This window comes from Bos grunniens, chromosome 25, assembly GCF_055505025.1.
Source record: "Bos grunniens cultivar Pamir isolate PY7600 chromosome 25, Bosgru_T2T1.0, whole genome shotgun sequence".
Classification (NCBI taxonomy): domain Eukaryota; kingdom Metazoa; phylum Chordata; class Mammalia; order Artiodactyla; family Bovidae; genus Bos; species Bos grunniens.
In genome coordinates, this window is record NC_141189.1 from 23,009,290 (window position 1) to 23,031,442 (window position 22,153).

A 22,153-nucleotide genomic window follows, 5' to 3' on the forward strand; every position below is an offset into this window, starting at 1 on the left:
TTGAAGGTTTACTATGTACCAGGAACTTTCCGTGCTTTACCTCATTTAAACCAACAATACCCTATGAGGTAGGTACTATCAGACCCGGGCTACAGATAAGAAAACCAAAGTGCACAGAGATTAAGTGATTTATTACGTGATTTATTGTGGAACTGAGACTTGAATCCAGGCAGTCTGGATTAGTTAGTTAGTTAGTTCTGTTACAGAGGTACAAGCAAAAGAGAAACACAGCACAAAGAATTAGATTATTTAAAATACAAGAGGGATTAAAGAAACTGCAAGGGGGAGGTCATACAGGCACAGCGAAGACAGAGAGCAAGGTGTAGTAAAAGAAAGAAGATGGTTTGTCAGTAAAAAGTGAAAAGAGAATGATGGGAAATCAAACTGAAGAGACAGCCTGAAGTCAGGTCATTAAGCGTTTTCAATATTATGCTAAAGAAGCTTGGCTTTCATTCTGTAACTGTGGGCATAACAGGAACTCAAGTGAAGAAATGAAAAGTGTTCTGTGTTAAGATTATTTTGGCAGAAATGATTTGGGCCAACTGACTTAGATGGAGATTAGTTGAAGAAACACTAATTCAAGTGGCTATAGAATTTGAAGAACTGTCCTAGGTCAACAACTGCCCAAGGCCTATTTGTCAAACACATTCTTTTCTACAGTATTGAGTGTCCCGCTGAGACCTAGTTATGTGACTTTGGGAAAGTTAAGAAGCCTTTGAATCCTTGATTACTTCATCTGGAAAATGGAAACACTGAACATGCTTTTAGATTTCATCCAGCTCTGAAAATTTCAGTCTCCTGAAGAATTTCATCTTGAGATTTAATCTTGGGTGGTCTTAGTCTTTAGAACTGGGCTTATTTGTAGAAACCTTCAATGTGCTTGAAAATATCCCAGTGTTTTTTTTTTCTTGCTGGGAAAAGAACCAAAATTCTAAAAAATAATACATTATGCTTTCTATCTTTAATACAACTTATAAATAACTACTTTTATTTTGTTGCTGGGTAACTGTGACCCAGAAGAGTTGACTTTGCATAAAAGGAACCCACAGTCCTCTAGTCTTGGTGTTTTTCCTATAATCTTCTCATACAGTGGTTAGAAGAGAGTTGATGGAAGACTAACTCAAAGTATTTTTTAACTCATATTATTGTTCTTAAAAGACAGTGTGTTGCCTTTTCCTACAAAGAGAAGAAAAAGGCGTTTTTTTCCCCTCTCTTAGAAGTTCAGTATTTAGTCAACCACTGCAATTTCCAGTTGACCTATTCATTGATATTTATAGAAAATAACCCTTCAAATACCTCAAATCTGTGTTATAAATTGGGGTAAGATCTGAATGGTGCAAAAGTAGGGTGACCAATTAATTTCTTTTTGCCTGGAACTTTCTCAGTTACAGCACTGAACATCTCATGTCCCAGAAAAGCCCTGTCTCAAACAAACCAGGATGGTTGGTCATCCTAAGAAGATGCTGTTAAGGTCCAGAAGCCAAGAACATCCAAATCCTACCTTGTCTTAAACTCCCAATTCCCCATGAGGCTCCTGCAGAAGTCATACAGATAAACAGCAGTGAAGGGTAAACCTAGTGTTTTATTTGATTACTAGTTATTAGGCTGCTGCTGCTGCTAAGTCGCTTCAGTTGTGTCCGACTCTGTGTGACCCCATAGACAGCAGCCCACCAGGCTCCCCTGTCCCTGGGATTCTCCAGGCAAGAACACTGGAGTGGGTTGCCATTTCCTTCTCCAATGCATGAAAGTGAAAAGTGAAAGTGAAGTCGCTCAGTCGTATCCGACTCTTCGAGACCCCACGGACTGCAGCCTACCAGGCTCCTCCGTCCATGGGATTTTCCAGGCAAGAGTGCTGGAGTGCGGTGCCATTGCCTTCTCCGATTATTAGGCGAGGCTACTCCCAATACTCCTAAACAGAGTTACAGTAAAGCTGGGATGGAGCATGTGAATGAGTCTGGAAACCAAAGGGCTCTACATTGCTCCTTCAAGCCCTATTTTAAAATCTTACAAGCTAAGAGTCTTTGGCCTGAAACAAAGTAGAAACAGAAGACTGAAGCAAAGATGAAAGGCTTTAGGTCAATGTACAAGGAAAAAACAAAAGATGAGAGCGCCTTGGCTCAGTACCTCTCTTCAAGTCCATGGAAATATGATATAGAAGAGAGTGCCACATGTATGGTCTTTTATTGCTGAGTGCCTCTTCTTATTGGTAAACACACACTAACCCATGTTGTAGAATATTAATAGCATCTCTTCCCTAGGGGGTAGGTAGGAGAGTGGGAGAGGGGAGACCTTTCCCTGGCACAATGCTAACAACAAAATCAAACCAAGAGGCATCGAAGTGTCACTGTGTGAGTATGTGAAACCTCTATAAGAAATTTATTTCTAAAATAAAGTTTTAAATTAAAATCTTGTTTCAAAGTAATAGAAGCCTTTTTAGTTTCTTTAGTAGACAATTTATTTTGATAAACTTGCTCAATAACAAAAATACAAGTGAAGAAAAATTATGTTCATTTTATACAGTTTGTATTAACAATTTGTTTTTAAACTATTAATTGAAAAATGCTATAACCAATTAGAAAACAATCCTTAATAAAGTTTGGGGTAATATACAGGCCTTGATCATAAACTTTAAAATCTCTTGAGGTGATATAACTAATAAGTCCTGTGTAGGGAATCCAACCTACACAGGCCACTTTTTTCCTTCATATGCTTTTATCCTTCAAAAATTAGTTCTGAAAGACAGCTTACTATTTTGAATTGTGAATGTAAATTTAATATTTTAAAAGAAGATCAAAGTGGGTTGATAAAACAGCTACTATAATCAGAGTAACTTGTGGCTAGTAGTCTTTTAATAAAGACAAAATAAATGCAACATGTTCTTCCCATGAAGCCCACGATGCAAAATCATAGCTAAGAGTAGTATATTCAAAGTTAGTTTCCAATACCTTTTCAGGGTCTTTCCTCAAAATCAATAGATTGTATGTCACCAGGACTGTTCACTATTTTACTTGAGAGATTAAGTGAATTCACAGAACATCAAAAGGGATATCAAAGATTTAGGCAAAAGAGTAAAAATCAATGAAGTATTTTGGTCATCTAGAAGATTAAAAAGAAAAAAAAAGGAGCCATCCTTCAAAAGCAAAACAAATGAAACAGAAAATAGGTTTATAAGAAATAGAAGAGTCAGAAAAATTACATACACACGTTAACAACATAGAACATGGATTACCTTTGGAAAGAATCATACTGAAATATTTGCTTTTAATGAATTGAAGATTTTTCATGTTAACAGATGTTTAGGCATGTTCAATAGGAGCTTCCAAAAATTTCAAACTAATTAAGTCTTGTGCAAATAAAACCTATAAATATTTTTCAGCAGATTTTACAGTGATGTTCTTAGGTATGAAAAGAATGCACACACTCTAAAAACAATGTAACAGACAAAAGTTTGACAAATGATTGCACCATTAAACAGTGTTTTATATACAGTTTACAAGATATGATTTCCTGCTATAAATTAATACTGTACTCTATAGTACTTATTATAGTGACTGTTTTAAAAGCAACTGCTGACAATTGTCTATCTTTTCACTTACAGGATTTATAGAATTTTATATGAATGAGTCCATTTCAATGTTTGGTCTGGAAGAGTACAAAGATGTGACTTCACATACTACTTGATGGGATGGTTTTCATCCTGGGTTAGAGTGCGGACTGGTTAGAGGGAGTTTCCCCCATCAGTCCTTTGTGCACTGGACCTCCAAGACAGTGATGAAATTAAAGACAAGTTTATGGTTTGTGTAATAGATACAAATAAAACCTTCAATTCTGCATTCTTATATGCGATACCACTGTAAGTGAAAGAAGTAAACAGTGGGGAAATTCTTAGCAGCTGAGAAACTTTCTCTCCCCATGCTCTTGATCCAGTTAGAAATACTTTGAGAAACTATTTACAATAAAATTCATCTTTTGGAAGAGAAAAGCTCTTGGTCATTATCATAAATTAATTTGAACCATACTTTGCTAAAAACACTTTACTTCAGTGGTATAATGGCGACAACCAAAGCTTTCCTTCAAAGTGATCCACTTGACTGAGGTCCAATCAGGTCACAATGAGAACTGCAATCCCTCCACAGCACATGTCCAGTGGTATTCTTAGAATGGACTAGACACCATAATACTTGGGGAAAATTAGTCTTCCTCAGGCATTTCCTAGAGATTTCTTTGACCCTGGGAAGGAAATGTGTGACATTCCCCCAGTACACTCAAGGAACACACCACAGTGGTGGCCCACCTCTTACCCTGACTCCTGAGTGAGCTGAAACACTGGGGTTTTCTTCTACAATCAAATACTGCTGAATTAACAGTAAGAAATATGAATGTCAAACAAGCCAGTGTGAAACACATCAGGCTCCTCCATTTCATACCTTGAATAACTGAGGAGGCAGCCCCATCTCTGAAGTAATCATTAAAAAACAAACAAACAACAAACAAAAAAAACCAGTGCATTCATTTCCATTTGTGTGAAACAAGGGACCTAACACTCTACTGAGAGGGACACTTGGGTTGCCATTGCCATGAAAGACTCTCCTGCCCCACATTTCAAACAGGAGATTATCTATCGTGTTTATCTAGAAAAACAACTAGGCATGAAGGCATGGAAATGTGGAGAAGAGAAATACTGTATTTTAAAATGATCTGTGGGCTCAAAGGTTAGCTGCAATGTTGCTTTCAGGAAGAAATATAAAGCTGTGAGGTTAGTACAGCTCTTTAAACTAAATGCAAAAATGTTAGCTTTTAGCAAACAAGGCATAAAGCATTTAAAGAAAATATTGTATTGCTCATGTTTTTGGTAAAGGAGATTATTAATAATGCTTACAGATGAAAAGTATTAATTTTATGGCAGAGTGAAGTTAGTGTTATAAATAGCCAAAATATTGTAAATTGATCTTCCTAGTAGATTTTGAACTTATGTAAAGTTGTGTGCTTCAACATATACAATGCATTATTAATGTAACAGACCAAGCCAGTTGAAAAAGAGAACCTCTGTACAACAGACAACAGTTGCCAATAATTTAAATAGTGTCAGATTCCCCAAATTATAAGATTTGACATGATCTTACCTTCTACTATCATGTACAAATAAATTAACCCTACAAAGAATTTTAGCTTAACTTAAAATTGCACCTAGAAAGGTATGGGATTATTTGTACCTATTACAAAAACCAGTTAAAATCAAGGGCTGCTACAAAGAATGAGGTAAACTGAAGACTCTCTCCACTATGCAGCCTTCAGATAAATGGCTTTTTTTTCTATTGGGTTCTAGGTTTGCACACCACAGTGTTTTGCTAGCAAAGCATTCAGAGTTCTCTTCCAGGAACTGTTTGCATGTGTGTGTATATAAATTTACACACACACATACACACACACACATATATACACACTGTATACTGCATCAGCAAAATATATATATTATATATATATTTATATAAATATAAGGAACATTTCCCCCACCCACCCACCCCCAACATGTTTCTTAGTGTTTAAATTTTTTTTTTTTGTACACAGAGAATAGGGAATTTCAGAATTTTTACATACATTTTAGCAAACAAGTTTTGATCTATTGGCTTCTTGGTGTAGTGATGCAATGGCAATCCATTCTGGTACCAAAGACTCATACCATTACAAGGAAGCTGTGAACACTAATTTCTTAGGAGGTGAGGCCAGCCCCACATGAACATCTTTTGCATCCCTCTGGTCCGCCATGATTCATAAATACTTAGACTTTTTTCTTTTCCTCCCTCAAATGAATCATTAGACGTTAAAAATGGAACAACAGAGTACAAAGGGCCACATGCTTTTCAGTATAAAGCATTCTCCTTCACTAGGTTGCTATCACAGTGCAGACCTGACTGCCTGAATATGCTCAGGAGATTTAGTCAATATTGTCTGTATTTGGTTATGGAAAAGGCTCTCCTTATTTTTTGTTTTTAAATCCAAAGTGCATAGTGAGAACAAATCAAAGCATTTGTTTTTTTCTTTTCAGCATCAGTTTCATCTAAGCATCTTCCTATGTGAGGACTACTCAGATGCCTTGCCTTTGTCCTCCCCACCCTCCAAAAATAAAAAAATAAAATAAAATTAAAAATAATAAAAGAGTCAAGCGATTTAGACATTCATCAGCCTGGTAAACAAACTTTGCCGGCAAATAGAAGTCCTACTATTGTAAAGAAAATTGATAAGACAAAAAGTACATATGATGACCCAACTACTGTGTTGTTGGGTAATTTATAAGGTTGACCTCCGACTTCATTGATGTAAAATCCTATTGGAAATATTAGGGCAGCCATACAGAAAAGGATCACTGTAAAACAAACCAAAACATAACATTAGTAACATGGTTTGGTGATTAAGAAAACAATGAAAATTTGGCACAAAGGAAGTTTATAAGCAGGGTTGTGGATTGATGACAACATGGTCAAATCTGTTGCAACATGGACCACTTATAAAAAGGTTTGCATATACTACAGATCCTCCAAGCTTAACAATTAAATACAACAAAAGCTGGTTTAGCCTTTTACATACAGTTTTGAATACAAGCATTAAGAAAGGCCACCAAACCTACTAAATAATTGTATATACAATTCTTGACGATTTAAAGTAGTGGCAAAGGGCTCGGTCAGACAGGGGCTAAGTTCTGGCTCTACTAGTGTAATCTTAGTCTTCTGAAATTCTGAAAATGGCTAAGTTGTAGAAGAATAAACAAAACAATTTTAAGTCCTTTGCACAGTGCCAGGTTGATATTAAGTGCTGAATAAATGTTGATTATCATCCTAGTATTATTTTCCCAATTCTCTGCTCTTCTCAGTTGATATTAGTTATAAGGAACTGAGAAAAGGTACATACAAATATAGATACTATTTATCTTACCCAGTGTTTGGGCAGAAGTTATTCCACAGTTGGTTGTTTTAGAAACAGCGTGCTCCCCTGTGCTACCAAAGAAAATCTCTTCTTAAGAAACACAAATTACCTATAGATAGGCTGGCTCTTCCAAGAAAATATTTTGTGCTTTTTAAAGCATATTCATAGTCTTTCAACTTTCTCTGAAGGCAGAAATATTTCCTCAGCATATTGTGAAGGCAGATTACTGTAGAATCCCCATTACTAACTGAATGAGAATACTCTGTGTTAAACCCATTCCCAGCAATAATGACAAAATCCTGGATAAATATACCAGTTGACACTTGTCCTAAATTGTTTGTATTACTCAACCAACAAAATTTAATAGGAGAGTTCTGAAAAGGCCAATTATAAATATATCCTGGAAGGAATAGCTCCAGAAATGTAGTAAAAGGCAACATTTTCTTAGGTAATACACTAACTTAAGAAACACACCAGCACGCTTGTTTGCTTTGCACCATTTACGTGACTATTTTATATTAAATCAACACAGAGTTTGTTTTCATTTTGGGCATATGACCACACCAAATAATGTTCCATAAGCATATTTAGTTTCTTTTAGATACCTACTACAAAACGAATGAAAAATTCAGGTATTAAGTACTAGATTTTTTGGCCTTTCTGTTGTATAGTTAGCAATACACAACTTTATTAGCGCTGCCAATGTCCCCTCATCAGTGTTATTTGTCACCAACCTTTAATGGTTCTTGTATCTTAATATCGGAGAAGGCAATGGCACCCCACTCCAGTACTCTTGCCTGGAAAATCCCATGGATGGAGGAGCCTGGTAGGCTGCAGTCCATGGGGTCGCTGGGAGTTGGACACGACTGAGCGACTTCACTTTTTAATATGGTTTGATAAGTAAAATGAAACCACAATCTAAATAGCTATAGACAATCTAATAAAAGCAATGGGAAGACATTATTGTCTTAAAAACAATTTGTTCTTTAATATAGATTAATCTAACCTCAGGAAACACTAAAATAATTTAGAAGTGCTTCAGACATATGCAGATGTTACTCTTGTTCATTCTGTTAACTGATGTGCCAACTTAATTCCTATCCTTTACTATTTTCTACTGTAAAATAAAAATCTATCTTTTATAGTAATCATTTACCACTTAATGACTGTATTTAAAGCAGGGTTTAATATTTTACAAGTGTTAAATATTTTCCAAATTGGTTAGGAACAGCTTAATCAAATTTCTAGGAAGCAATGAACACCTGATGGTATCCAACAGTGATTTCTAATCCAAGGAATCAAGTTATCTATACTTCCTGAGGAGTTTTTAATGCTGGTGGATGAGATTTTTTTAAGCTCTTGAGATCTGAGAAGTTACTTCAGATCTTAAATACTGTTAATGCTGAAAATATCTATCAACTTTTGACAATTAAGTTCTGGGTCCTAAAAAAAGTCTGTAAAGACATAACTTCATATCCTGTATGGCATAGATTTCTTGGTGGTGAGAGCCAGATATCAGGTGTACTGGCAGACAAGTAAATTAAGGTGGCGAAAGCAAGGACAAGAGTCAGACTTGAAGAAAAAGACACGTCTTTTTGTCACTCTTGCCGCCACAGGTGAGTCCCTCATGTGCGGCTCTCCTTTGAGCACTTCCTCTGTGTAAACCCATTAGAAAATTAAGTTTATATTCTTAACAAAACTACTGAGAAGTACATTTTCAAAGGCTGAATGGCAACACTAGGGGGAGTCCAACCCCCTCTTCTGACTGCCACCCCAGCAGACTAGCTGGGGTAACAAAAACAATGCATTTAAGGAAGAGAAAGGCTCTATGCTTCCTTAGATGACATCAACCCTAAGATACACTGTTGAACCAAAAAACCTAGATACAGAATAGTATAAATAGAATAAATATGTATTTATAGAACACTCACACATATACATATACGTTTCTATACATAGAACACCTCTGGTAGGAAACCCCAGGAACTGGTGAGAATGGTTGCTTCCAGGAAGGGAGTCGTGGATAACTGGGCAACAGGCCACAAATGAGATTTACTTTTCACTTGGTCACCCTTTCACAGGCTCTGAATTATATATCACACACATATTTTAAGAAGTTAAATTATTTAACCTGAAAAATAAAGGAAAAAATTCTATATTTCAAGGTAGTTCATTTAAATACATATGTAAATATTCTCTCTTGAAGAGGAATGGAAAACAAGATAATCAAAGTTCTTTCCTTTTATTGAGTCACAGAATCAATGGCTCATGTGAGTAACTTGGTGCTTTTCTTTGACTCATACTACTTTGCTAACTTACATTTTAGATTTTTGATATTCAGAGCATGGAAAGTGAAACTGTTAAGTCACTCAGCCGTGTCTGACTCTTTGTGACCCCAAGGACTGTAGCCTCTGTCCATGGAATTTTCCAGGCAAGAATACTGGAGTGGGTCGCCATTTCCTTCCCCAGGGGATCTTCCCAATCCAGGGACTGAACCCAAGTCTCCTGCATTACAGGCAGATTCTTTACTGTCTGAGCCATCAAGGAATATGCACTCCCAAATTTTAACTAAATCCTTCTGGATGTTATTTAACTCCTAAAGAGTGAATTCTATCTGGATAAGTAACTGTATCTGTAAGTAAAGATTCTCTTTAAATTCCTCATCAGTACCCTTTAATTTAGTAGCCCCATCTTTGTAACTGCCTCTAGACCCTACTATTTAGAAAACTGTCTCAGGCGGTCTGACCTCAAACAAGATCATCAACTTGTTTTACATTTCTTAACAAGGTTGAAGAAGCATTTTTATGTCAACTGCAACTTGATCTAGATTTTAAAATTAAGGGAGAAATAGAGATGAAAATAAAACAATAGATCTGGAAATGTATACATTCTCTAAAGAGAAAGAGCTTCATAGAGAGATAGGGAGAAAAAAAGACTCATGAACGAATATCCCTATCCTATGATCTTTAAGAATAAATTGAGTTGTAACATTAATAGGAATATATGGGATTATGCCTGCCCCTATAAATTCTACATGACAATATCAAGGCAGAGTAAGCTGTACTATAATATTTATTTTTTAAAAAATCTTAAGAAAACCTGAGATGATTATAAGATATTGAATTAGAAACTAAATCCTGTATTATTTGGCATAGGTATAGTTATGTTGTTCTTTAGTGCAGAGTTTCTTAACAGGCCCTATTGGCATCCGGGGCCAGATAAGTCTTTGTTGTGAGGCTATTCTGTGCATCTGTACCCTTCTTAGCAGCATCCTTGGACTCTGCTCACTACACGCCAGTAGCATCCCCTTAGCTGGGACAATCTAAAATGTCCCCTGGGGGATAAAACTGCTTTAGAAAGAAGAAAGCAAAATTATAGGAATCTTTCCTTTGTGCATTTTTGTTGCTTTTAGCTTGGGAAAAGCCTGTGTTGTGTTTTGAAATTAAACCAATTTTGCAAAGTACAAGAGAATGTGTAATATATGTATCATACCCTTGGGCATAGCTTAATGGCATAAGAAATGTTGAGAAACAATTGTTAGATAGCTAAATGTGTTGATTTTTCAATGATCACACAACAACTTACAGTAGAAACTCAAATCAATGATATTAAAAAGCAAATCACCACCTTAAACTAATTTATATTTCTGTATATATTTTTCTAGATTTATCTTTATTTGACAGAAGATTCCAATACTTTTAAGAAGAGGAAAAGACTCAGGTTAGTGGTAGCTCTGAGTCACAGGCCTGGAAAACTTATGTCACAGTGTGAGCAAAAATAAAATTCATTAAAATAGCACTTTATTCAAAGCAATTAAGGTCTGGATGTCCTGGTCTTGTGGTGAGAATTCTGAAGAGCTGATGGGACTGCGTGGAGTCTATCTGATGGCCGTACACAAATGGTGCTCTTTGATGATTAGAGAGTCCTTATTACTGAGACTTGAATATCTTCATAAAAATACCAGTGTGAGTGCCTTCTAGACAAATTTACTTAGCACAGGTTACTTACTTCCAGTGAATGCTATCCATCGAGCATATTTTGTGGCTTCTCTTCGCCAGTGGGAAGCCACCAACAAACCACAAGTGACAGTCAATGAAATGATTCCCATGATGATAAAAAACAGTGTGGTGACCCACTCTGGGGGAAGCCGAGGTGGGATGCATGTCCGGTCTCGTCCATGGATTGTTTGACACTGTCGCACAAGGCCCACAGTGAGTGCTCCTGGGGAGAGGCAAAACATAGGAATATGTTAGTGGGTTTGGCACACCCAGGGAACAGTCCCTACCAACACCCCTTAAATCTTATTTCTCTCTGAGTGGGTCATCCCAGCACTTAATTCCACTGGGTCCTACTCCGCAGCATTATGCTGTAGTCCGCTACGTAGAAATATTTCGTTTAACATGCAAAGTAAACTTAAACAAACCCCACAAGTCATAGAAGGCAATCACTCAGTCATTTTTTACTTTTCTGGGTGCTTGAGTCAAGCACTGTTCTAGGCTCCAGGGAAATAAGTGAACGAGAGAGATGAGGTTCCTGCTCTCGCTGGGCTTATCATTCTAACAGAAAGAATTGAAACTTTTCTATTTCCAGATCTAAGTCTCACCGTATATTGTTCTGGCTGAGAAGAAACACACTTTTAAAAAAATTAAAGGCAAACTTGAAATATTTCTAAGTGTAATATGTAGATAAAATTAAATAATGGATAAAATACTAGAACCAATATTATTTTATTAAATTTAAAAGGTCTAAGAATATTACAATATAAGCATTTTTCCATGAAATTCAAGAAAATGCTAGAAAAACTAGTAAGTTCACCCTGTTTGGTAAGTTCAACAATTTTTGTACAATGTGAAAGTGCTCACATTGCTAAATCATTACTAGCATGCTTCAGCAAAAAAGCATAGAGGCATCAGTGCTAACTTTTAAAGCACTTCTCTCCCATTTAAATAAACGAAAGCGTTTTTTGTAAAACATTAAGTGCTATTTTTAAACAAACATGTTTTCATGTCAAACCCAAGGAACCCCTCTATCAAATTTGGGGTAAATTAATTTACAGAAATCTAGACAAGGAAGATGAAAAAGTAATTATTTTATCCTTTTCTCCACTAAGAAGAACAATTAAAATGTTACTTCTGAGTAAAACTTGCTTGCTTCTCCCTTTTAAGAGCAACTGCAAATGGGAAAACAGCTGCCAAAAATACAAGAAATTTCTGGAGCCACTGAAAACATAATAGATTTCTGCATCTTTTGTTGGTCTTATTTTCTCATTATGAACAAGAGCTACAACAAAAAGACAGTAACCTCAAAATCACAGCATGTGCCATGAACAAGTTCCTTTGTGAGGCATTTTGGGGAGCTGCCCTTAGTGGGAGAAGACAGACCAGGGCTGGAGCTGTATATATACGTGCATATGTGGGGCTGTTGGTCGGGTGCTGCTTTCCTGCAAGTTGCCTTTGCCATTAGTACATTTTTAGAAATAATCAATGCGTTCAAAGAAAACAAAGAAAAAAAACAGCTCTGCTCTCAAAATTGAGTTGTGGTCTTTTTTTTCCTCTAAGGCTAACTTTGTAACTTTTCAAGAGTGGAAGACAATAACTCAAATAAGCTGGACTTTTTCTCTCAAATCATCTGGTAATTAGGTGCTTCTTGTGATCTCCGAAGAGGTGCAAAGAGAGTTATAATTATGGGATCATCTCCAGCAAGGTGGAGGAGGTGAGGGGGGAGAGGGGCAGAAAGTAAGCAAGCCTTCACAGTAATGCCACACTATCCGCCTTCTATAGCCGCTGTTTGGAGTGGAGTGAGTTCATAGGCTCAGTTCAAAGTTTCGGACAATCACTAACCCCCCAGATCACGGATTGAACCTGTGTCTCCTGCTCTGGCAGGCAGACGGATTCTTTACCACTGAGCCACCAGGGGAAGCCCAACCTTTTTAGTATCTGGTAATTGCTTGAGACCAGAAAAGGTGCAACAACAGGGGTGAGGAGGTAGCAGGGAGTTGCGTAATTGTTCTTAAAATGAAACACTATAAAGTTTTCTTGAAAAGGAAACTTGGGGGAGAGAGTGTGTCTTATTATGACAAGCCATCTTATAGTAATTTGGGAAATAAAGCATTCACAGCAGTGCTCAAGCACTTCTATCAGGAAACCATTCCTGATCACTCAGCAAAAAACTTCTAACAAATTACCCTCTGTAGTCACTATTTCATTTATAAAAGCTCTAATTACTGTGAGAATAGACAACAGGCAATAAAAGACCCTCTGGAAAAATTCAATATTATGGATTCTGATTACAGTAACAACTTTCTTCACGACTTAAATATCAGTACAAAGACACTTTCATCAGTAACTCTAAACAGCCAGCACAGTGAAATTTAAATTTGAGAATTATTCTTTGCTGGTAAATATTTGAGGCTGTAGGTTCAATACATCTCTCCTTCAAAATATTTCAGAGTATCCTTTTATTGCCCCTCTTACTTTCCATTTATGGGCATGGCAAAGAGGACTCAAATTTAATTTTCTGTGCCTGTAGATTGTTACGCTTTCTGAGTAGGACTGCTTTTTCTTCCTCTCCTGAGAGGCACACCACACCAAATGAATACAAAGATAATAAGTAAGAAAATGAAAATTATAGCTATCAGTTTAGTTCAGTTGCTCAGTCGTGTGCGACTCTTTGCGACTCCATGGACTGCAGCATGCTAGGCTTCCCTGTCCATCACCAACTCCCAGAGCTTGCTCAAACTCATGACCATCGAGTCCACTGAGATAGCTATACTTCCTAGAAATCAAATGGAGATAACCTGACAGATGTTCAGCTTTGAAAGAGGAGTTATGCTCCTATATTTACAAAAGGCCTTATCACTACAAATCAAGACCTAATATTCAACAGCTACATTCTGAAAGAAAAGAAAGCTAATACTAACAGGAAGGTATACTGTATATAAGAAAATCAACTCACAAATATTTTATTGAATGTCTTTTACATGCCCACATTTCTGTAGTGGTTTGAGATTACAAAACTAATACTCTGCCACACTTTCAGTTAAAATAGATTTTTTCTTAAATTATGCAAGCGTTAGTGCAAACAGTGGTGGGTCAACATTGTTGCTAATATTCATTTTCCTAAGACTCTAGGGCAATATAATTTATATCAGAGTTACATATTTTCCATAAGCTGTCTGGATGTAGGGAACTGCAAGGGTAATTGTGCTGCTATTGTTGAATGTTGTAAATTCAGGTACTCTGAGTACCCGAACTTTCACCAGGTCTTTAAATTTCATCTTTTACCTCAAAGTATTATCTCCTACCTGCAGATTCAAGTCCACCACTCACACTGACTAGCCAAGATCCTTTACATCCTCCAAACTCTCTGAACACACTTATAGACTATATCACATAATTGTGCACTTGATTTTTTAAAAATAACTTTTATTTATCTATTATTTTTGGCTTTGCTGGGTCTTCATTCCTGTGTGGGCCTTTCTCTAGATGCGGTGTGTAGGCTCATCATTGTGGTGGCTTCAGGGCACGCAGGCTTCAGTAGTTGTGGGCACGCAGGCTTCAGTAGTTGTGGGCACACAGGCTTCAGCAGTTGGCTTCAGTAGTTGTGGGCACGCAGGCTTCAGCAGTTGGTTTCAGTAGCTGCGGGCACGCAGGCTTCAGCAGTTGTGGCTCCTGGGCTCTAGAGCACAGGCGCAATAGTTATGGTGCATGGGCTTAGTTGCTCCGTGGCATGTGAATATTCCCAGATCAGGGATCGAACCTGTGTCTCCTGCATTAGCAGGATTCTTTATCAGTGAGCCACCAGGGAAGCCCCATGCACTTGATTTTAAGGTAGCTTCTTTTAGACCCAAACAGAAAATGAGGGAACTGAACGTTTTACTTCACTGAAAGCCCTCAGAATGGCCTGCGGCAGTGGGCACAAAGCAGGAATTAACAAACATTTGGTGAAATTAAAAAATAAATTTAAAAATCATATTGCATTAATTAAATTTTCTATAGAACTCAGTGTGATTTCTTGAAGCACACTAAATTAAGCATACACTTAGCCATTCACTAATTTTTTTGCTTTATCCAACAGGTCTTCTGTTTCTTGAAGGGGTCTGTAATTCCATTTCCCAAACAGCCAATCCATCTTTACCCTGCAGCTGTTTCCTAGGTAACCAGTCTAGCCAAATAAAAGACTTGCACACAACAGGAAAAAGGAAATCAACCAGGAACTATAGCATGCCATATGCCTCTTAGTATCTCACCGGTGTATCAAAACACAGAAAAAGAAGTCATAATTTCCTGTTAAGTGGGGAATCTTAACTGAGGAGGCTTTTGACACCCATCATCTATGGATCCAAACACTACTGAAATGATTTAACACAGCCAGTTTGAGCACGAGGATGATTACAAGGCACGTCATCACCACGTGTAAAAGCTGTGTTACAGAAAATCTGAAACACAGGAGTTGTAAAGCACTAAGGCACACATACCCACCAATCCGTCAGAGCAAATCGGGTACAGTAACCGTTCAATAAACTGGCCACAGATTGGGTTTTCCAATATAGGTTTGAATTTGAACAAAACGGTGAAGTTATTTAACGTTTGCTATTGCCCTCTTCACCCACTCCAGTGTTCTTGCCTGGAGAATCCCAGGGACGGCGGAGCCTGGTGGGCTGCTGTCTATAGGGTCGTACAGAGACACGACTGAAGCGACTTAGCAAGCAGCAGCAGCACCATTGCCCTCTTCCATCTTCCCCTTGAATTTTCTTTCTATAAGTGTTCTCTTCATCTCATGGGGCTCTCTTTGTTAATGAAAGGAACTGGCCCACCCAATCGCTACCACTGATGTGGATCTCTTACTCTACTTTCTCTCTGGGGATATAAACATCTGATCTTGGCAAGCTAGCCTACTAGTAACGTAATGGTCTTAATGATTGATAAAGGTTTAACATATTGCCCTTTTCAAGAGCATCTGTTTAAGTAAGGGACAATATTCCAACCAAACTGAAACTTAGTTTTATGTTTTAGTGACAGGTTGGTTGAGGAAATTTAGGAGAATCTGGAGGCAGGTGAGAAGAAGCCTGGCAGCCCAATGTGGGCAGTGATATACACCTTCTTGTGTAAGTCATACCCCGGCAGCTCATACTTTAAATGAGTAGGGACACAAGCACAGAAAATGATAGTCCACAGGTAACTTAAAAACTTCACATATTTAATTTTTTCCTCCAGAAGCACTGCTAGTGATGATTATTTTTTTATTAGCTGTGATTTCTGGGTTCTACCTTAAGAAGTTGTTTACTTGCAAAGTTGGGTCTGACTCTTTGCGGCCCCATGGACTGTAGCCTGCCAGGCAAGAATACTGGAGAGGGTTGCCATTCCCTTCTCTAGGGGTTCTTCCCAACCCAGGGATTGAACCTGCATCTCCTGCATTGGTAGGCCAGTTCTTTACCATTTGAGCCACCTGGGAAGCCCACCTTTAGAGGTGGGTACTTATAAATAGTGAACTGGCCAAAAAGAGTGAACAGGTAAAACGAGGAATCTAATGAACCATACAATGGCAGTGTCTGAAAACCCTAGTGACATAACACTTAGGTTTATTAGGCCAGTCACCAGTGTCTGCTTTAGTAACAGTGTCCCTTCCTGTTACTTCCACCTGTTCTTATATCTCCCTGGCACTTTCTGCTATTTTCTTGGCATCCATCACTCTCCTACCATCTTCACTTCTTCCCTTATCCAGCCTAGAGTCCTTGATCCATCATATTACCACCTTTCTATCCTTTCACTGTACCCACCTGGCAAAAACCATAACCCTGATTCAATCTAAGTTTTGCCCTTGCACTTACCTCCAGGATGCTGATGCTCAGAGCAGAGGGGTGACACTAAGTTCCTATTGAGAAACCATCACTATCTCAGGGCCATTATTATCCAGAAACAAATTAGATGTCCCTAATGCACCACTTCCCCATTCTCTCCTGTGCCCATTTCAAGTCCACTGCACACTATATGAGAACGATCCACACCCCCGCCCCCCCATCACTTCAGTAGATGCCTTGGTCTGTTACTTTGCAGAAAAGATAGGGGCCATCATACAGCAACTCCTTAACTGTTCACCATGAGAACTTATGAATTTATCTGTGTATACTTGTTCTTTCATCTTATTGATCTTTCTACCTTTGTTTTGGATCCTATTCCCTCTTACTTTCTCTGGGAGCTTGCCTAACATTATTTTCTTTCTTTTCTGGACTGCAAAAGTCTCCCCTATTTTTTTTTTAAGACCTGTTTACTTCTTACTTTTTGGCTGCACCGCCTGGTGTGTGGGATCCTAATTCCCTGACCAGGGATGAAACCCATGCCCCTTGAATTAGACATGGAGAGTATTAACTACTGGACAGCCAGGAAAGCCCCCCAAGTCTCCCCTATTATAAAACAAGAACACCCCATCATGTCAAGTCATCCTCTGGTCTCAACATGCCTGTGTTTCTGTCTGCTCTGCCTAGCATCCTTTGTCCCCGAGCCTGGCCAAGAGTTCCTATCTCCACTTCCCTGAGTCTTATTCACCCTTTAATCTACTGTAGCTTGGCTTTTACCCCAACCACCCCCTGGCACAGCTCTTGCCAGGTTCATCATTCATTCCACTCTGCTGACTTTGATGGGTATTTCTAAGTCTTTTCTCAATATTTTAGCAGCATCTGATATAACTTCATTTCCTCTGGTTTTAGTGACTCCGTATTCTATTTATTTTCCTCTGGCCTCTCTGGTTTTTCTTTCTTTTTTTCCACAGGCACTTTGTTCTCTGCCACGGTGTTTCTTAGGGATCTTTGTTGGACTTGTTTGTCTTCTATACACGGTTTCTTCGATTAAGTCCAAGTGGCTTACAAAAGTCTGGATGATATTGCTTCTTTTTTCCCATTTTTTCATATTTGGTGCTCAAGTTCTTAAGTTAATTCTTAAATCATCTCTAACAAGCATGAGCACACCAGGCTTTCATATATGCGTTCCCTCTGCTTAAACTACTCTTTCAAACGGTTAGTACCTACAATTCCAAATCCCAGTCACAGTTTAAAAGTCACCTCTGGCAAGTCTTCCTCGACAAGCTCTTACACTCCCATTCTGGGCGGATTGCTCCTCTATGCTTCCATGCCCCCAATCATAGCATTATAACTGTCTCTTTATCGAACTTGAGGGAAATCCTAAATTTATAGCCAGTAGGTGAGAAATGCCCCCTCACCTCAAACTTGTGGCAGTGTCTGAACTAGAGGCAATCTTGTCGAAGACAGAGCCCTTAATCTGTGGGATCTGTGCTAACTCTAGGTGGCTACTGTCAGAATTGAAGTGTATTATAGTGTACCCAGGAGTTAGAATACATACATTTACACAAAAACTTGTATATGAATGTCCAAAGCATTATTCAGAATAACAAGGAAAGTGGAAACAACCCAAATGTCCATCAAATGATAAACAAAATCCATAGAATATTATTCAAAAAAATTTTTAAAAAGTACTAACACAAGCTACATGTATAAACCCTATGTTAAGTTTACAAAAAAGCCAGACACAAAAGGCTATATGGCGTATTATTTCATGTATATGAAATATAACAAATAGGTAAATCCACAGAGACAGAGATTAGTTGCTGCCAGGGGCTAGGGGAGGAGGAATTGGGAAGTTCGGGGTTTCTTTTTCCTGGGCTGATGCAAATACTCTGGAACTAGATATTGGCAATGATTGCACAGCATTATGGATATACTAAAAATCACTGAATTGCACACTTAAAAATGATGGATTTTATCTCAGACAAAACCCAACAGATTAGATTTACCAACTTAATTTCAATAGTATACCAAAATTTTTGCCCCAATATCCCTCTATTACCTCCCTTTCTTTTGTACTTATTACCATGTAAATTACATCTTTATATACTGTAAGCCCATCAGCACAGTTTTATAATTATTACCCTATTTTAAAGAGGAAAAGAGGACTTCCCTGGTAGCTCAGTGGTAAAAGAATCTGCCTGCCAATGCAGGGGACACGGGTTTAATCCCTGGTCCAGGAAGAGCCCACATGCTGCAGAGCAACTACGCTTGTGCACCACAACTACTGAAGCCCAAGCGCCTAGAGCCTGTGCTCCACCAGAGAAGCAGCTGCAACGCAAAGCCTGCGCACTGCGCCTGGGGAACAGTCCCCCGCGCGCTGCAACTGAAGAAGGCCCACACAAAGCAATGAAGACCCAGCGCAGCCTAAACAAATAAATGAACCTTTTAAAGAGGAAAGGATTACTCGCAAAAAGACATTTATACTGACTTTTATATTCACCTCTGTAGTTACTTTTACTGGTGGATTTCTTCAAGTGGATCCAAAACAGTGCCTCATGCCCTTTTATTTCAATTTGAAGAAAACTCCCCTCAGTATTTCTTACAGGACAAGTCTGTGATGAATTTTCTCAGTTTTTGTTTTTTTAGAATACCTTGATTTCTCTTTTGTTTCTGAAGGATAGTTTTGCAGAATTTTTAGTTGACAGTCTGTTTCTTGCAGCATTTTGAATGTGTCATCCCACTGCTCTCTGGCCTCATGGTTTCTGATGAGAAGTCAGTTGCTAATGGTTTTGAGGATCCCTTGTACATGAGGATTCACTTTTCCCCTGCTGTTTTCAAGATGCTCTTCATGTCTTTGGACTGTATGACTATGATGTAGCTAGGTGTGAATTACTTTGAGTCTATCCTGCTTGGAATTTGTTGAGGTTCTTCAATGTGGAGATTAAAGTTTTTCATTAAACCTGGAGAGATTTTGGTCATTATTTCTTCAAATATTCTTTAAGCCCCTTCTCTGTTCCCCTTCTGAGACCTGTCATGTGTGTGCTAGAATACAGTATTCCCCCTTAACCACAGTTTTGCTTTCCAGTTTGTTACCTGCAGTTGACCGCAGTCCAAAAATATTAAACGGAAAATTCTACAAGTAAACAATTCTAAACTAAATAAAATTGTTCAAATTTTTGGGGGTCACAAAGAGTCAGACACGACTGAGTGACTGAAAAACAAAATGAAATAAACAATTAGTTTTAAATTGTGAGCTGTTTTGAGTAGCATGATGAAATCTCATAGCACCTGCTCTGGCCCACCTAGGACATGAATCATCCCGTTGTCCAGTGGGCACACGCTGTATGGGCTACCGCCTGTTAGTCACTTGTTGTTCAGTCACTGTCATGTCTAACTCTTTGTGACTCCATGGACTGCAACATGCTAGGCTTCCCTGTCCTTCACTATCTCCCAGAGCTTGCCCAAACTCACGTCCAGTAAGTCAATGATGCCATCCAACCATCTCATCCTCTGTCGTCCCCTTTTCCTACTTTGCCAGCATCAGGGTCTTTTCCAACGAGATGGCTTTTTGTATCATGTAGCCAAAGTACTGGAGCCTCAAGCATCAGCATCAGTCCTTCCAATGAATATTCAGGGTTGATTTCCTTTAGGATTTTTGGTCATGTAAGTTATCCAACAGACTGTCGAGGTATCCCAGTGCTTCTATTCAGGTACCCTTATTTTACTTAATAATAGCCCCAAAGTACAAGACTAGTGATGCTGCCAATTAGGCTATGCCAAAGTGAAACCATAAACAGCTTCTTTTACATGAAAGGTGACAGTTTTCAGTAAGAAAAAAAATTGTATGCCAAAATTGCTAAGATCTATAGTATGAATGAATCTTCTATCTGTGAACTGTGAAGATGGAAGAGAAATTCATGCTATTTTTTGCTGTTGTACCTCAAACTGCATAAGTTATGGCCATAGTGTGTTAAGTACTTAGCTAAGATGGAAAAGGCATTAAACTTGTAGGTAGAAAACTTGCCAATTGATGGCAATGTGTTACATCAGAAAGCACAGAGTCTATAGGAAAACATCAGCAAAGGATTCCCTAAAACAAATGGTACCAAGCCATTTACTGCCAGTAAAGGATGATTACATAGCTCCAGGAATAGGTCTGGACAGAAGAATATAAAAACTACTAAAGAAGTTGTATCTGCAAATGAAGAATTCTGGCAATGTTGAAGTTAAAGACAGAGATAACATTTACATAACTTTTACTCAATATATTGTTATAATTGTTCTCTTTTAGTTCTTGTTTTTATGCTCTTACTTTGCCTTATTTATAAATTAAACTTTATCACACAGGTGTTTATGTATAGGGAAAAACATAGGATAGAGGGTGGAGTACTATCTGCAGTTTCCAGCATTCACTGGGGGTCTTGGAACATACCCCTTCGTAGGGGAGATAAGGCAGGAACTACTGCATTTCCCTTACTGAAGTATAAGAGCTCTTTAAATATTAAAGTAATCAGCTATTTATCTGTGATTTGAGCTACAGATATTTTATCCCAGATATCCTGAGAACTCCTGCTTTTTTTCTAGAGATAGGTTTACCTTCAAAACTTGCTTCTTTTTTTTTTTTTTAATAAAATAAAAAAAAAAAGAAAGAAAGAAAGCAAGCAAGCAAGCTAGAAAAAAAAAAACAAAAAACTTGCTTCTTGTCAAAGAGATGATCAGACCTAAAGAGTAACATTCAATTACACTTGGCAAGAAGTGTTTCTTAAATCCTGGAATTATTTTCTTTTGGAGTTTAATATTTTAAATCACCACATAAAGCCTCTGGTGCTAGAGATATAGTGAAGTGTGCTATTTAAAGACCACAAGGCAGAATAAAGGAACACAAGCAGAACCCAAGTCACTTCACTTCACTTACTCTAGCTTAAGAGAGGATTTCCTTTTAACTTCCAAAACTAAAGTGTTTGAAAATACTTCCACAGAGTGTTTTCTTTCCAAAGTACATTTTCCAGCCACAAAACAGATGTAAACAACCTCAATCAATAAATCAATAAAACAGAATCAAATAACCTCAACAGATCAAATATATATATGATGGCATTAGAAATCAATGGAAATAATGGATTAAGAATTAGAAAAGAACTTTTTAGAAAGTTAAAAAAATAAATTTCTAATTAGAAAAGAATTAAGATAGATTCCTATTAATACCCTGTATCAAAATAAGATAGCAGAAATATAAAAACTAAAATCATAAAATAAAAAGAAAAAAGAAAATGGGGCTTCCCTGGTGGCTCAGTGGTGAAGAATCCACCTGCCAATGTAAGAGACATGATTCAATCCCTGGTTCGGGAAGATCCCATGTGTCCCGGAGACACTAAGCCTGTGTGCCACAACTATTGAGCCTGTACTCTGGAGCCCAGGAGCCCCAACTCCTGA

The 22,153-nt window shown here is 37.9% G+C and overlaps 1 protein-coding gene across 2 annotated transcripts in view; it reads right to left on the reverse strand.

The window, feature by feature from the left end:
* Positions 1 to 6,013: 6,013 nt before the first annotated feature.
* MOSMO (modulator of smoothened) overlaps positions 6,014 to 22,153 on the reverse strand; it is a 75,302-nt gene continuing 59,162 nt past the window's right edge. Inside the window, exons 2-3 of one of the 2 annotated variants that reach the window (XM_086375381.1) lie at positions 10,930 to 11,142; positions 6,014 to 6,364 (exon numbers count right to left, since the gene is read on the reverse strand). In XM_086375381.1, the coding sequence (XP_086231507.1) occupies positions 6,180 to 6,364; positions 10,930 to 11,142 (398 nt within the window). In that variant the 3' untranslated portion in view covers positions 6,014 to 6,179. The remainder of the gene's footprint in view (positions 6,365 to 10,929; positions 11,143 to 22,153) is intronic. The other variant, XR_015154649.1, reaches the window with a different exon arrangement.